General features: G+C 40.2%; 1 protein-coding gene and 2 long non-coding RNA genes across 5 annotated transcripts in view; 2 read left to right on the top strand and 1 right to left on the bottom strand.

The window, feature by feature from the left end:
- Positions 1-17,013, bottom strand: part of LOC5502169 — a 108,331-nt gene that overhangs the window by 36,771 nt on the left and 54,547 nt on the right. For all 3 annotated transcript variants that reach the window (XM_048729321.1, XM_048729323.1, XM_048729324.1), the window contains 6 exons: positions 8,465-8,628; positions 8,026-8,172; positions 7,787-7,925; positions 7,018-7,337; positions 6,174-6,312; positions 5,527-5,703 (listed from right to left, as the gene is read on the bottom strand). In XM_048729321.1, the coding sequence (XP_048585278.1) occupies positions 5,527-5,703; positions 6,174-6,312; positions 7,018-7,337; positions 7,787-7,925; positions 8,026-8,172; positions 8,465-8,628 (1,086 nt within the window). The remainder of the gene's footprint in view (positions 1-5,526; positions 5,704-6,173; positions 6,313-7,017; positions 7,338-7,786; positions 7,926-8,025; positions 8,173-8,464; positions 8,629-17,013) is intronic.
- LOC125568037 lies at positions 653-1,795 on the top strand. Its single transcript, XR_007312036.1, has 2 exons — positions 653-1,069; positions 1,542-1,795. It is a non-coding gene; the product is annotated as an uncharacterized LOC125568037 (long non-coding RNA).
- Positions 6,183-7,450, top strand: LOC125568039. Its single transcript, XR_007312040.1, has 2 exons — positions 6,183-6,321; positions 7,165-7,450. It is a non-coding gene; the product is annotated as an uncharacterized LOC125568039 (long non-coding RNA).

Raw genomic sequence — 17,013 nt, forward strand, 5'->3', positions numbered from 1 at the left:
CCTTAAAAGCATCGTATTACAACCAAACTTGGCAGGTGTCATGTTTGTGTCAAGGAAAGTGCAAAACTGTAAAAGTGCAAAATTGTAACGCGATCGGTGACGTCATCGGTGACGTCACTAGAAGCAAAAAAATGCTGACGTCATCATTTAACGTGTTCTGTGACGTCATCGATGACGTCACTTAAAGCAAAAAACGTGATTAAAAGCAAAAACATCCATATCTTTTGAAAGAGATATCATCAATGACGTCACTAGAAGCAAAAATATGCTGACGTCATCAAATAAAAAATATTTATTTTTCATTAAAGAAACATCGTGTGACAACAAAACTCGGTAGGTGTGATGTATGTTTCAAGTGGTGTGCAGGGAGATAGCCACGTGACGTCATTCACATCGTATGACAACTAAACTTGTTATGTGGGGGAAGGGGGTATAACAAGTTGGCTGCGTGATCTGTGAAACCGTTGACGTCAAAAATAGAAATAATAAAAATAGAAATAATAAATTTTTTTAATATTTTATTAATTATTAAGCGAAAATAAGCAAATATTTGGTTATTTGGAGCTCCGCTTTTAGGGAATGCCTAATCTATATATTACAGATGATCATATTGAATAAGAAAAATAATGATTTTGCTATGGTAACAGGGTAAAACAAGGCTCAAAAATAATAAAAAATTTGCAGTCCAGGATTCCTGAACCAACGAGGAAAGCCTGGCGCTTTCGAAAAGTGGGGTCACTTTTCGCTCGTGAGTGCGATATAATTTACATTTAAAAGCCGGCAAAACCCCACGAAAACCCGTCGTATGGCAATAAAACTTGGTATGGTTTGTTTTCAAGTCCGAAACTACTGATATATTGGTATAAACCCAGAAATTAAACACGAAGGCGCGGTATAAAAGGGTGCTTCCATTGGAAGCATCAGCTCATTTGTCAACTCTACCTTCTAGTCCGATAGAATGTGTAAAAAAGGAAACTCAGTAGAAATAAAGCTACGGAACCAACGTGATTTATGCAAAAAAGGAGCAAACGCATGATAGGAAAACAACGATTTCAAACCTCGACAAAAGGTGAGCTTTTTATGCCTAAAATTTACTTTTCATAGCTTTAAAACTCAGAAAACAGGATTTAAATTAGTCCTCATAAGCTTATAGGTACTTAAAGTGGCGGGGAAACTCTGTTTTGCTAGAAAATGCATCTTGACTTTGTCCACATTACTGCCAATAGAAGTAATGTAGGCCTTCTTTAGAAAAGATGTTGTTTGTAGATGAAATCTTTCTTTCCTCTTGTTTGTTTTTATTTTTATATCGCCTCGAGCTAGGACAAGATTGTTTTCTGGTGTGTGAAGTTTTAATTCTATTTACAAGCTGGAATTCAAGTATAAATATGTAATAAATGGTAGTGTTTTTTAATCGTTGGGATCAGTCCATTATTTGTATTCTAGTAATGTTAACTAAACAGTTTGTCTGAATGAATTGGGGGCCAAACTTGCATGTTGAATCTATTATATAATTTCTAATCAATTATATGATTTCATCCTAGTTATACCCAAGAAGCAAGTCATGGTGACATCTGAATAATCAACAAGATATATTCCTGAAGAAAAAGCAGATACATAGACATGTATTACATTTTCCATGTGATTTTAAATCATAAACATTCCTTTGTAAAGGAAACATGTTTTGTTGCTAAAAGATTGATTGATGTGTTAGTGAAGTGTATAAAGCAACCAGTCATATTTTATAAACTGCATTATAGATTATACTTTTGAATAAACCAAAAAGCTTTCTCTTTTATCCATTCAGTTCAAGACTTCTCATTCTTACAGTGAAAGCAAGTGTAGATACAGGGAGGATATCCATTGAATGAAAACAGTAAAATTCATGTCTCTATTTTGTATTATTAACTTATAATTAACTTAAAGTATAAAACATATGTTTGGGTAAACCCTTTATAAAACTAAGGATCCAGACCAGTTTTGGGCAAATAGAAACAAAAGCTAATTCAATTGTTATTATTTCTACATTATTTGTAGTCATCATAGATTGCAAAATAAAAACAAAATACTATACAGGTGCATTCTGATCCAAAAAGTAGAAAGATAGACTCAATTATGGCTCCATCTCACTTAGATGGATATCAGGCATTTCTTTAGTAGCCCTTCAGTGGTTTGGTGTACATATATGTGTAAGTATATAAGCTGATACATTGTACAAAGGGTTATCTGGTGTTTCTGTGAGCCAGTTATGCACTATAAAAATATTGAAACAAATGTTTTCTTTATATTGTATACCACTCCCTTGTTTTGTACAGACAAATAGTAAGTTTTGCATTTTATTGGGATAGTACTAAGCCCTACTTTTAACCCTACATCTGATAACTTAGCACGAGGGCACAATGGTCTAATGACCAAGTGCTTTCCTAGAAATCAAATTGACTGCACTATGCTCCCTATTCAAACAGGTGTACCTAGTACTCTGTTTAGTATACTTATAAATGACAGACAGGGTGAGTAAGTTGACAAATTTCCTTAGCCTTTCTTTATGTTCTAGATCAAGAAGTCTGGTACTAACAGCAGGATGGCACCAGAGAAAGGACCCAAGGTAATGACCACCCTAGATAATGTAATATCAGAGTTTCACTTGCACACTCCCTGGATACCGCTGAAATATCTTATGAAACTGGGGTCATTTGCCGAAGCCTGATCATGGTAACATGTATTGATCAACTATTAAATTTGGTAAAAAGATAATAAAGACAAATTGACTTTCTCGTCAAAGTAGAAGTCAACTGGGGGTTCAACATTCCCTGACCTGCCCACCACACCAAATTTTCTTCCTGCTCAGGTAAATGTGAAAACACTTTATGGATTTTTGGTTAATTCTTGAACAGATGTACAACAGCAGATAGGCACACTTTGCATTTTTGTTTTACACCTGTTGCAGCAACAAGAAAGTAGAAATAATGGTTTCACTAGAATAAGTTTTACTGAAGTGTCCTCTTACACTACAGCTGTAAAGTGACTTATGAATAATAAAAAAAAAAAATATATATATATATGATGTATCTTGACTTTATACCTGATGTTTGCTGCTTATGTTTAATTCTAATGTCCTGCTTTGTTGTGTGCTATTTTTCAGTACAGAAGTTACAAAAACACATTATTTTCTGCAATGTCTTTTTTCTTCCTGTCTTCCTTTCCTCTTCTCCCCATTTTAGGGGCTTCTTTCCAGAGTACAATGCTCTTCATATTTCCCCGAATGTCTGATTGAAATACGAATCATGCTACCGGCCAAGAAAAGTGCGATGAAATGAGGCAAAATCGCTCCACGAAACATGTTTTCTAAACACACTAAGAATGGCAAAATTTAGCTCTGTTTGTACCCCATTGCACGCACAATCCCTTAGGATAGACTGTTAAGCAATGACTGTGGTCAGAACTATACGATACGGACTAATAACAGTGACTCATAATGACTCAGCATGATTTAGTATCAATCTAGATATTTCCAGAATAGAATCATGTATTATTCATATACTATATTTGTAAATTACCTCAGGCGTAATCGATCTATTTTTAGGAACAATGATGTAATGTTTACTTCTAGAACATTCCGTGACATGTATATAAGCAGCTCGACCGCTGAGATCCTCACTTGTGTTTTCGACCTGGTTCAACTGCTCTTGTGTAAAAGGTACCACTGCTGGTTAAAGATTGATTTGAAGAATCAAGACGTCTTCATCTCCGTTCTGAGAAACATTTTCAACAAATCCTTCCCTAGGAGAGTCGGGAAGGTATACATACCAAAAATGGCGTCGAAGGGAAAGGCGGGAGATTTGAAATCGCGCCGTAAATGTACGGGTTCTAAGACAAATATGCATTTCTCGCTGCCAAGAAAGGCTTGAAGTACATATCAAACATATTTTTTCTTTCATTTGAATTTTTTTTATTCGTTGGATATCAAATCATTAGATTTGGGGGCATTCTTTATTGACTGGGCTCGTAACGGTAATGGCCGCCATGTTGGACTTTCTCTCCATTTGAAAAATGGGGGCGGGGCTTAGGCCCTTTTATACCGCGCCTTCGTGTTTAAGAGTTTGATGCTACGGGCACAAAATGCGTTGTTTTAGATTTTCCCGCAAAAACTTAAAATTATACAATCGATTCAATCTCCTTTCGCGCGGCCAAGAAAATTTTCAAAGCTTTGTAGAAAATTCAAATTCAATTCCCTTTTCAGAATTTAAATACATATTTATGCTTTTTTGTCTAATTGCTATAAGTGAAAGGTTTTAAGAACTTTAAAAACATTTGATCGTGACAGTGACGGAAAAATGTTTCTCATTGCATATCGAAATAAGGCGGATAATTCCTTGAAGTTTTTTAACAAGTAATAGCAAACAAATGTAAAATGCAAATTTTGTTATAAAAAAAAAAACAGTCTGAAATGATTGCAAGGAACCGGCGACTATAGTATGAAAGTTTCCGTCATGTCCTTTATAAAAATGTGTAGTTTGGTGATTATTTTATGTTGCCTTATAGTGATTTATTACGGTTGGTTCTGACTACGACGCAAGCGCAAAAACAAATGCAAGCACAACACAAGCGCGAATCGGCCAAACACAAGCGCAAAGAAATTAAAACGTTGCGCTTGCTCTTACTTTTCTGGTAAAATCGAAAAATATAATGTGTTGCGCTTGCCTTTTATTAAGAACCAAACTTAAAGGGTTATTGTGCGGTAACTTAAATATCCAGACTCAAAAAAATATTCAGCGATATTGTACACTAAAATGTCCAATATGTTACTAATTTTCGAATGATAAAATCTGGTTTGCAAAACAGTTTATGCGTGACATTTGTTACAATGACGCGCGCTTTGATTAGTCAACAGAGAAAAACAGAGCCACAGATTAACTTTTTATTTCCAAGTCAAAAAAATTGTTTTGTTTATACAAGGCAATTTTCTACAATAACAACGACAAATTGTGATTGAAAACAAAATTAGAAAAACAGCGCGCAGATTGTAATGGTGTAATGATCTTTTCTAGAAGAGTGCATAAAAATAAAAAAAAAATCCCCAAAACTTTGTTTGCTTCCAAAGCTCTTCAATCTCTATTTGTGATCTGCAGTTCTTAGAAAACGTGGAAAATTGAGTTGACTTTGCAAGATTAATGTATTTTTAAACTATTGCTTATTGTAATGGAGCTTTGTCTAGCGGGAATGACGAATAAAAACAGGCGCGCGACAAACAGTGGTGCAAGCGCGCATGCGCACACTAGAAAAAATACCATTTCAAAATTAGAAAGAGTTATAAACTAACCATTTGAAAACAATAGGTTAAGCCGGGAAAGAAGACGAAATATCGCTGTATATTTGTACTCGATCCAGTCTAATTCCAGTGATAATTCGCGGTCTCTTGAAGTTACAATTGCGATGTTGTTGGGCTCGCCAAAATATCCAGACTCGCATTTGGCTCGAATTACCGAAGAATCAATATCGAGGGTTTGAGTTATGGGGAGTAAACTGTACCTGATAGCAATTTCCCATGCGGATATATTGACACTTGTAGAAACTCGTCATTAGGGGAATTGTAACCCCACCCAGAGTTCCCATGCAGACGTGCCAGTTGAGGAAATCTGGAAGATGATGCTGTAATCTGGGTTGCTTCCAACTCTCCCGATTCCATCCCAACAGCTCTCCCCTTGACTGCAAGCCATACAACAAACTGAAGTAAATGTTTAAATTCAAATAAGCGATGCAGATTTTATTTTTCCGAGGGGAAAACTTAGGGGTATCATTTGAAAAAGTTTTGAGATAGGACGATAAAAAAGCACTCGTTGGAGTTTATATGATGATATGAGCCAAGTCATATAACCCATAAATGCCCTTTTACAAAGATAATAGGAGACAAAGCAGCTTCTTACTCTTTACAATAAATAGAGAAATATGCAGGAAATGCAAAGCCTATTTTCACGGGTACTTTAAATTGTTGCCAAATTGATTATAAGGCGACTTAATTTCGACGGAACGTCCGAACCTTTGTAAACCACACAAACTTCAGTTAACAGTGTGGGTATTTCAAACTCGAAACATTTTTTCCCGGGTTAATCAGAGAGCGTGCTTTTTAGCATTATTTCATATTATCTCTAGCTACCGAACATTTGATTGGCTTTTACCTTGGCACCCTCGCAGCTCCATCCTTATGCAGATGTGGTTTTGCCACTGAACAGGCCGGACGCGAAGTGTCTTGGCAAACAGTGGACGTGAGAATGCGGTGACAGATGGTGTATTTCCGTCACTGCAGCCATTGAACACCTGGTTGTGGTTAGTATATGAATGTAACAGTTTCTCGGAATATTTTCGTAAAATGGTTTTGTTGCAAAAAGTAGGATGACAAAGTTTTTCCCAGTTCTATTGCATTTGTATTTAACATTTGTATTTACGGTATAACCGGTTTTTTATAAAAGCCAGTAGGCTCATAATTGGCATGCAGCATTTTATTGACGGTCAACAAAAGTCAGTTTTGGCGTAAAGAACAGGCTTTTGTGGTCAACGTGTTTAAAAATGAGTACAAACAATGGAAGCACTATGTAATATAATTGCTTTGATGCTTCAAATGTCATAAACTGCTTAAAAGGTCGCACATGAGTTTCACACCTACATTAAATTGCGCAGTTATATTAGATGTGGATAAGTGTAAACGTCGCCATACTCTTTTTTATGAGCTCTTACGATAATTTTTTCAAATACAAATTCAATGAGATTTAGCCTGATTTTTTAAAATATATATATATCCCTGGCGCAAATGCATTAAAATTACCGAAGTAGACGAAACTCTGCATCAGGAATTTAGTCTGTTTCTTATTTTTTTATGCACTGTGAAAACCCGTTAACTTAAGATAGTGCTATCCGAACACAAACGACTGAAGATATCCCTCTTTGGTACTTGAGTTCTGTTTGAGAGTAGAGTTCGAGTTACCGGGGTTCCGCTGTGTATTAACACATTATAAAAAGACTTACACTTGATCCATTCTCCTCGTGAATGTTCCAAACGCCTTTTGCATCACTGTACTCGACTTTAAACTTTGTCACCCATGCTTCGCCGGATTCGACGTCCTCCTCTTTCCCTTGTATGACAACCGCTGAAATGCTGTACATGGGTTGCAGGATCACTTGGAGGTACTGCGTCACATTGTTATGACGTGAGCACCAGGCTCCACCCGAGTTCAGTCGACCGAGCCATGGTTTGAATCCTGGTCCGAGCCAGCTTGATGCGGACATAGACGAGTTGTTGATCTGTGCCGTCGCTATACCGACTGGATGTTCACAAGGATCCACAACTAAAAAGCACAAGAAGAAGAAACATCAATCTTAAATAAGGTTGCACTCAAAGAATCCGTCATAAACTACAATGCTTTATCAAATAAACATAAAAACAGTCCTTATCCAAGTAGGGGATTTGTAGTAGTGTTTGTTTTTGTAGTAATGTACCTGTGAATATTCACATGGCTCTAAGACCATGAAGGCTAAGAAGTACAGCTTTATTTGGAAAGGGTCAGATGCTTACTTCGTTTTCGTTCACGGGAAAGCGCGAAATATGTAGAGCCCTTGTTCAAGGTTTGCGCAATGATTTTCCCGGACTTTGCGGGGAGACTTAAGTTTCCATATTGTCCAAGCTGATATCAAAACATTCCGAACAAAGGCTGACTATTTTTATATCACCTATTCATAAAGCGTTTATATAAGAACCCCACCCCCCCTCCCCATACTCCTTGCCAAAACGCATTACCTTGGCAACCTCTGATCTCAACTGACATGCAAGGGTCTGACTGCCATACAACAGGAATAATACGTAGAAAGCGGGTGTAAAATTCACTCCGTAGTTCTGCTCTTCCAGGTAGTGCCGCATCCCAAGCAGGCTCAAAGATCTGAAAGATGTTACGAGCAATCAATTAGAACAACCCTATTTATTTTTTTTTTGCTATCTCGGTAGATAGAACCGATAAACGACATTACAGGCATACTTGCCTTTACCGAAGTTTTTGATTCATAATAGTAGTTCCACCAGATCCCATCTCGGCTGTAGGCGAAGCTAACTGTTTTTACCCCGTTATTTGTGGTAGCGTCCCCAAAGATCTCAACAGAAGTTACCTCGGTAAGTTGTTGCAGATCAACCTTGTAACAGAGAAGCATACATTAAAATTGCTAAATTAAACGACAATTACATGTAAGTTGAAGTTTGATTGGGATTTATACACCTGCCATTAAGATATCTTGAATTGGAAGGTCTTTTTCTCTCATGATTGTGGCATCACATTATTGTATTACATTCACGCCAAATCACCCAGCATGGAATGGCATCACATCAAAACGTGACGCCTTCACTCACCCCCTCAACATATTGGGTCAAATCACACTATATCCAATCCATCAAATCATCCCAGATACAGCTCACATCTTACTTTACCTGAAAGAAATTTGTGTAACCCGAAACTATGGGATTTCCAGCACACCACATGGTGGCCGAGCCCAGTCTCCCTTTCCACGGCTCGTGACCAGCCTTGAAGGCTGAGGCGGTGATAGACGAGTTGGGAATCGCACCTGACTGCATTCCAAGAGGAGACTCGCAGGCTTGAATAAAAAAAAAAAAAATAAGGAATATTTTCCAATACTTACTCAACATGCCCCATACTTTCCAATACCTAGTCACCATGCCCCATACTTTCCCATACCCAGTCAACATGCCCCATACTTTCCCATACCTAGTCAACATGCCCCATAATTTCCAATAGCTAGTCACCATGTCCCATACTTTCCAATACCTAGTCACCATGTCCCATACCTAGTCAACATGCCCCATACTTTGCGATACCTAGTCAACTTGTCCCATACTTTCCAATACCTAGTCAACACAACCCATACTTTCCAATACCTAGTCATCATGCCCCATACTTTCCAATACCTAGTCACCATGTCCCATACTTTCCAATACCTAGTCAACATGCCCCATACTTTCCAGTACCTAGTCACCATGCCCCATACTTTCCAGTACCTAGTCACCATGTCCCATACTTTCCAATACCTAGTCACCATGTCCCATACTTTCCAATACCTAGTCACCATGCCCCATACTTTCCAGTACCTAGTCACCATGTCCCATACTTTCCAATACCTAGTCACCATGTGCCATACCTAGTCAACATGCCCCATACTTTCCGATACCTAGTCAACTTGTCCCATACTTTCCAATACCTAGTCATCATGCCCCATAATTTCCAATACCTAGTCACCATGTCCCATACTTTCCAATACCTAGTCACCATGGCCCATATTTTCCAATACCTAGTCACCATGCCCCATACTTTCCAATACCTAGTCACCATGTCCCATACTTTCCCATACCCAGTCAACATGCCCCATACTTTCCCATACCTAGTCAGCATGCCCCATAATTTCCAATAGCTAGTCACCATGTCCCATACTTTCCAATACCTAGTCACCGTGTCCCATACCTAGTCAACATGCCCCATACTTTCCGATACCTAGTCAACTTGTCCCATACTTTCCAATACCTAGTCAACACAACCCATACTTTCCAATACCTAGTCATCATGCCCCATACTTTCCAATACCTAGTCACCACGTCCCATACTTTCCAATACCTAGTCAACATGCCCCATACTTTCCAGTACCTAGTCACCATGCCCCATACTTTCCAGTACCTAGTCACCATGTCCCATACTTTCCAATACCTAGTCACCATGTCCCATACCTAGTCAACATGCCCCATACTTTCCGATACCTAGTCAACTTGTCCCATACTTTCCAATACCTAGTCAACACAACCCATACTTTCCAATACCTAGTCATCATGCCCCATAATTTCCAATACCTAGTCACCATGTCCCATACTTTCCAATACCTAGTCACCATGTCCCATATTTTCCAATACCTAGTCACCATGCCCCATACTTTCCAATACCTAGTCACCATGTCCCATACTTTCCCATACCTAGTCACCATGTCCCATACTTTCCAATACCTAGTCAACATGTCCCATACTTTCCAATACCTAGTCATCATGCTCCATACTTTCCAATACCTAGTCACCGTGTCCCATACTTTCCCATACCTAGTCAACATGCCACATACTTTCCAATACCTAGTCACCATGTCCCATACTTTCCCATACCTAGTCACCATGTCCCATACTTTCCAATACCTAGTCAACGTGTCCCATACTTTCCAAATACCTAGTCAACACGACCCATACTTTCCAATACCTAGTCACCAAGTCCCATACTTTCCAATACCTAGTCACCAAGTCCCATACTTTCCAATACCTAGTCACCATGTCACATACTTTCCAATACCTAGTCAACAAGCCCCATACTTTCAAACACCTAGTCACCATGTCCCATACTTTCCAATACCTAGTCAACATGCCCCATACTTTCCAATACCTAGTCACCATGTCCCATACTTTCCAATACCTAGTCAACATGCCCCATACTTTCCAATACCTAGTCACCATGTCCCATACCTAGTCACCATGTCCCATACTTTCCCATACCTAGTCACCATGTCCCATACTTTTCAATACCTAGTCAACATGTCCCATACTTTCCAATACTTAGTCACCATGTCCCATACCTAGTCACCGTGTCCCATACTTTCCCATACCTAGTCAACATGCCCCATACTTTCCAATACCTAGTCACAATGTCCCATACTTTCCCATACCTAGTCACCATGTCCCATACTTTCCAATACCTAGTCAACGTGTCCCATACTTTCCAAATACCTAGTCAACACGACCCATACTTTCCAATACCTATTCACCAAGTCCCATACTTTCCAATACCTAGTCACCATGTCACATACTTTCCAATACCTAGTCAACAAGCCCCATACTTTCAAACACCTAGTCACCATGTCCCATACTTTCCAATACCTAGTCACCATGTCTTATACTTTCCAATACATAGTTACCATGTCCCATACTTTCCAATACCTAGTCACCATGTCCCATACTTTCAAATCCCTAGTCAACATGCCCCATACTTTCAAACACCTAGTCACCATGTCCCATACTTTCCAATACCTAGTCAACATGCCCCATACTTTCCAATACCTAGTCACCATGTCCCATACTTTCCCATACCTAGTCACCATGCCCCATACTTTCCAATACCTAGTCACCATGTCCCATACTTTCCAATACCTAGTCACCATGTCCCATACTTTCCAATACCTAGTCACCATGTTCCATACCTAGTCACCATGTCCCATACTTTCCAATACCTAGTCACCATGTCCCATACCTAGTCACCATGTCCCATACTTTCCCATACCTAGTTACCATGTCCCATACTTTCCAATACCTAGTCAACATGTCCCATACTTTCCAATACCTAGTCACCATGTCCCATACCTAGTCACCATGTCCCATACTTTCCCATACTTAGTCAACATGCCCCATACTTTCCAATACCTAGTCATCATGTCCCATACTTTTCAATACCTAGTCAACACGCCCCATACTTTCCCATACCTAGTCAACATGTCCCATACTTTCCAATACCTAGTCACCATGTCCCATACTTTCCAATACCTAGTCAACATGCCCCATAATTTCCAATACCTAGTCACCATGTCCCATACTTTTCCATACCTAGTCACCATGTCCCATATTTTCCAATACCTAGTCAACATGTCCCATACTTTCCAATACCTAGTCACCATGCCCCATACTTTCCAATACCTAGTCACCATGTCCCATACTTTCCCATACCTAGTCAACATGCCCCATACTTTCCAATACCTAGTCACCATGTCCCATACTTTCCAATACCTAGTCACCATGTCCCATACTTTCCCATACCTAGTCAACATGCCCCATACTTTCCAATACCTAGTCACCATGCCCCATACTTTCCAATACCTTGTCACCATGCCCCATACTTTCCAATACCTAGTCACCATGTCCCATACTTTCCAATACCTAGTCCACATGCCGCATACTTTCCAATACCTAGTCACCATGTCCCATACTTTCCAATACCTAGTCACCATGTCTTATACTTTCCAATACATAGTTACCATGTCCCATACTTTCCAATACCTAGTCACCATGTCCCATACTTTCAAATCCCTAGTCAACATGCCCCATACTTTCAAACACCTAGTCACCATGTCCCATACTTTCCAATACCTAGTCAACATGCCCCATACTTTCCAATACCTAGTCAACATGCCCCATACTTTCCAATACCTAGTCACCATGTCCCATACTTTCCCATACCTAGTCAACATGCCCCATACTTTCCAATACCTAGTCACCATGTCCCATACTTTCCCATACCTAGTCACCATGCCCCATACTTTCCAATACCTAGTCACCATGTCCCATACTTTCCAATACCTAGTCACCATGTCCCATACTTTCCAATACCTAGTCAACATGTCCCATACTTTCCAATACCTAGTCACCATGTCCCATACCTAGTCACCATGTCCCATACTTTCCCATACCTAGTTACCATGTCCCATACTTTCCAATACCTAGTCAACATGTCCCATACTTTCCAATACCTAGTCACCATGTCCCATACCTAGTCAACATGCCCCATACTTTGCGATACCTAGTCAACTTGTCCCATACTTTCCAATACCTAGTCAACACAACCCATACTTTCCAATACCTAGTCATCATGCCCCATACTTTCCAATACCTAGTCACCATGTCCCATACTTTCCAATACCTAGTCAACATGCCCCATACTTTCCAGTACCTAGTCACCATGCCCCATACTTTCCAGTACCTAGTCACCATGTCCCATACTTTCAAATCCCTAGTCAACATGCCCCATAATTTCCAATACCTAGTCACCATGTCCCATACTTTTCCATACCTAGTCACCATGTCCCTTTTTTTCCCATACCTAGTCAACATGTCCCATACTTTCCAATACCTAGTCAACATGCCCCATACTTTCCAATACCTAGTCACCATGTCCCATACTTTCCCATACCTAGTCACCATGTCCCATACTTTCCAATACCTAGTCACCATGTCCCATACTTTCCAATACCTAGTCAACGTGTCCCATACTTTCCAAATACCTAGTCACCATGCCCCATACTTTCCAATACCTTGTCACCATGCCCCATACTTTCCAATTCCTAGTCACCATTTCCCATACTTTCCAATACCTAGTCCACATGCCGCATACTTTCCAATACCTAGTCACCATGTCCCATACTTTCCAATACCTAGTCACCATGTCTTATACTTTCCAATACATAGTTACCATGTCCCATACTTTCCAATACCTAGTCACCATGTCCCATACTTTCAAATCCCTAGTCAACATGCCCCATACTTTCAAACACCTAGTCACCATGTCCCATACTTTCCAATACCTAGTCAACATGCCCCATACTTTCCAATACCTAGTCACCATGTCCCATACTTTCCAATACCTAGTCAACATGCCCCATACTTTCCAATACCTAGTCACCATGTCCCATACTTTCCCATACCTAGTCACCATGCCCCATACTTTCCAATACCTAGTCACCATGTCCCATACTTTCAAATACCAAGTCACCATGTCCCATACTTTCCAATACCTAGTCAACATGTCCCATACTTTCCAATACCTAGTCACCATGTCCCATACCTAGTCACCATGTCCCATACTTTCCCATACCTAGTTACCATGTCCCATACTTTCCAATACCTAGTCAACATGTCCCATACTTTCCAATACCTAGTCACCATGTCCCATTCCTAGTCAACATGCCCCATACTTTGCGATACCTAGTCAACTTGTCCCATACTTTCCAATACCTAGTCAACACAACCCATACTTTCCAATACCTCGTCATCATGCCCCATACTTTCCAATACCTAGTCACCATGTCCCATACTTTCCAATACCTAGTCAACATGCCCCATACTTTCCAGTACCTAGTCACCATGCCCCATACTTTCCAGTACCTAGTCACCATGTCCCATACTTTCAAATCCCTAGTCAACATGCCCCATAATTTCCAATACCTAGTCACCATGTCCCATACTTTTCCATACCTAGTCACCATGTCCCTTTTTTTCCAATACCTAGTCAACATGCCCCATACTTTCCAATACCTAGTCACCACGTCCCATACTTTCCAATACCTAGTCAACATGCCCCGTACTTTCCAATACCTAGTCACCATGTCCCATACTTTCCCATACCTAGTCACCATGTCCCATACTTTCCAATACCTAGTCAACGTGTCCCATACTTTCCAAATACCTAGCCAACACGACCCATACTTTCCAATACCTAGTCACCAAGTCCCATACTTTCCAATACCTAGTCACCATGTCACATACTTTCCAATACCTAGTCAACAAGCCCCATACTTTCAAACACCTAGTCACCATGTCCCATACTTTCCAATACCTAGTCACCATGTCTTATACTTTCCAATACATAGTTACCATGTCCCATACTTTCCAATACCTAGTCACCATGTCCCATACTTTCAAATCCCTAGTCAACATGCCCCATACTTTCAAACACCTAGTCACCATGTCCCATACTTTCCAATACCTAGTCAACATGCCCCATACTTTCCAATACCTAGTCACCATGTCCCATACTTTCCAATACCAAGTCAACATGCCCCATACTTTCCAATACCTAGTCACCATGTCCCATACTTTCCCATACCTAGTCACCATGCCCCATACTTTCCAATACCTAGTCACCATGTCCCATACTTTCCAATACCTAGTCACCATGTCCCATACTTTCCAATACCTAGTCAACATGTCCCATACTTTCCAATACCTAGTCACCATGTCCCATACCTAGTCACCATGTCCCATACTTTCCCATACATAGTTACCATGTCCCATACTTTCCAATACCTAGTCAACATGTCCCATACTTTCCAATACCTAGTCACCATGTCCCATACCTAGTCACCATGTCCCATACTTTCCCATACTTAGTCAACATGCCCCATACTTTCCAATACCTAGTCATCATGTCCCATACTTTTCAATACCTAGTCAACACGCCCCATACTTTCCCATACCTAGTCAACATGTCCCATACTTTCCAATACCTAGTCACCATGTCCCATACTTTCCAATACCTAGTCAACATGCCCCATAATTTCCAATACCTAGTCACCATGTCCCATACTTTTCCATACCTAGTCACCATGTCCCTTTTTTTCCAATACCTAGTCAACATGTCCCATACTTTCCAATACCTAGTCACCATGCCCCATACTTTCCAATACCTAGTCAACATGCCCCATACTTTCCAATACCTAGTCACCATGTCACATACTTTCCAATACCTAGTCAACAAGCCCCATACTTTCAAACACCTAGTCACCATGTCCCATACTTTCCAATACCTAGTCAACATGCCCCATACTTTCCAATACCTAGTCACCATGTCCCATACTTTCCAATACCTAGTCAACATGCCCCATACTTTCCAATACCTAGTCACCATGTCAAATACTTTCCCATACCTAGTCACCATGTCCCATACTTTCCAATACCTAGTCAACATGTCCCATACTTTCCAATACCTAGTCACCATGTCCCATACCTAGTCACCATGTCCCATACTTTCCCATACCTAGTCACCATGTCCCATACTTTTCAATACCTAGTCAACATGTCCCATACTTTCCAATACTTAGTCACCATGTCCCATACCTAGTCACCGTGTCCCATACTTTCCCATACCTAGTCAACATGCCCCATACTTTCCAATACCTAGTCACCATGTCCCATACTTTCCAATACCTAGTCACCATGTCCCATACTTTCCAATACCTATTCAACGTGTCCCATACTTTCCAAATACCTAGTCAACACGACCCATACTTTCCAATACCTAGTCACCAAGTCCCATACTTTCCAATACCTAGTCACCATGTCACATACTTTCCAATACCTAGTCAACAAGCCCCATACTTTCAAACACCTAGTCACCATGTCCCATACTTTCCAATACCTAGTCACCATGTCTTATACTTTCCAATACATAGTTACCATGTCCCATACTTTCCAATACCTAGTCACCATGTCCCATACTTTCAAATCCCTAGTCAACATGCCCCATACTTTCAAACACCTAGTCACCATGTCCCATACTTTCCAATACCTAGTCAACATGCCCCATACTTTCCAATACCTAGTCACCATGTCCCATACTTTCCAATACCTAGTCAACATGCCCCATACTTTCCAATACCTAGTCACCATGTCCCATACTTTCCCATACCTAGTCACCATGCCCCATACTTTCCAATACCTAGTCACCATGTCCCATACTTTCCAATACCTAGTCACCATGTCCCATACTTTCCAATACCTAGTCACCATGTCCCATACCTAGTCACCATGTCCCATACTTTCCAATACCTAGTCACCATGTCCCATACCTAGTCACCATGTCCCATACTTTCCCATACCTAGTTACCATGTCCCATACTTTCCAATACCTAGTCAACATGTCCCATACTTTCCAATACCTAGTCACCATGTCCCATACCTAGTCACCATGTCCCATACTTTCCCATACTTAGTCAACATGCCCCATACTTTCCAATACCTAGTCATCATGTCCCATACTTTTCAATACCTAGTCAACACGCCCCATACTTTCCCATACCTAGTCAACATGTCCCATACTTTCCAATACCTAGTCACCATGTCCCATACTTTCCAATACCTAGTCAACATGCCCCATAATTTCCAATACCTAGTCACCATGTCCCATACTTTTCCATACCTAGTCACCATGTCCCATATTTTCCAATACCTAGTCAACATGTCCCATACTTTCCAATACCTAGTCACCATGCCCCATACTTTCCAATACCTAGTCACCATGTCCCATACTTTCCCTTACCTAGTCAACATGCCCCATACTTTCCAATACCTAGTCACCATGTCCCATACTTTCCAATACCTAGTCACCATGTCCCATA

The sequence above is a fragment of the Nematostella vectensis genome, chromosome 6, assembly GCF_932526225.1.
Source record: "Nematostella vectensis chromosome 6, jaNemVect1.1, whole genome shotgun sequence".
Taxonomy (NCBI): domain Eukaryota; kingdom Metazoa; phylum Cnidaria; class Anthozoa; order Actiniaria; family Edwardsiidae; genus Nematostella; species Nematostella vectensis.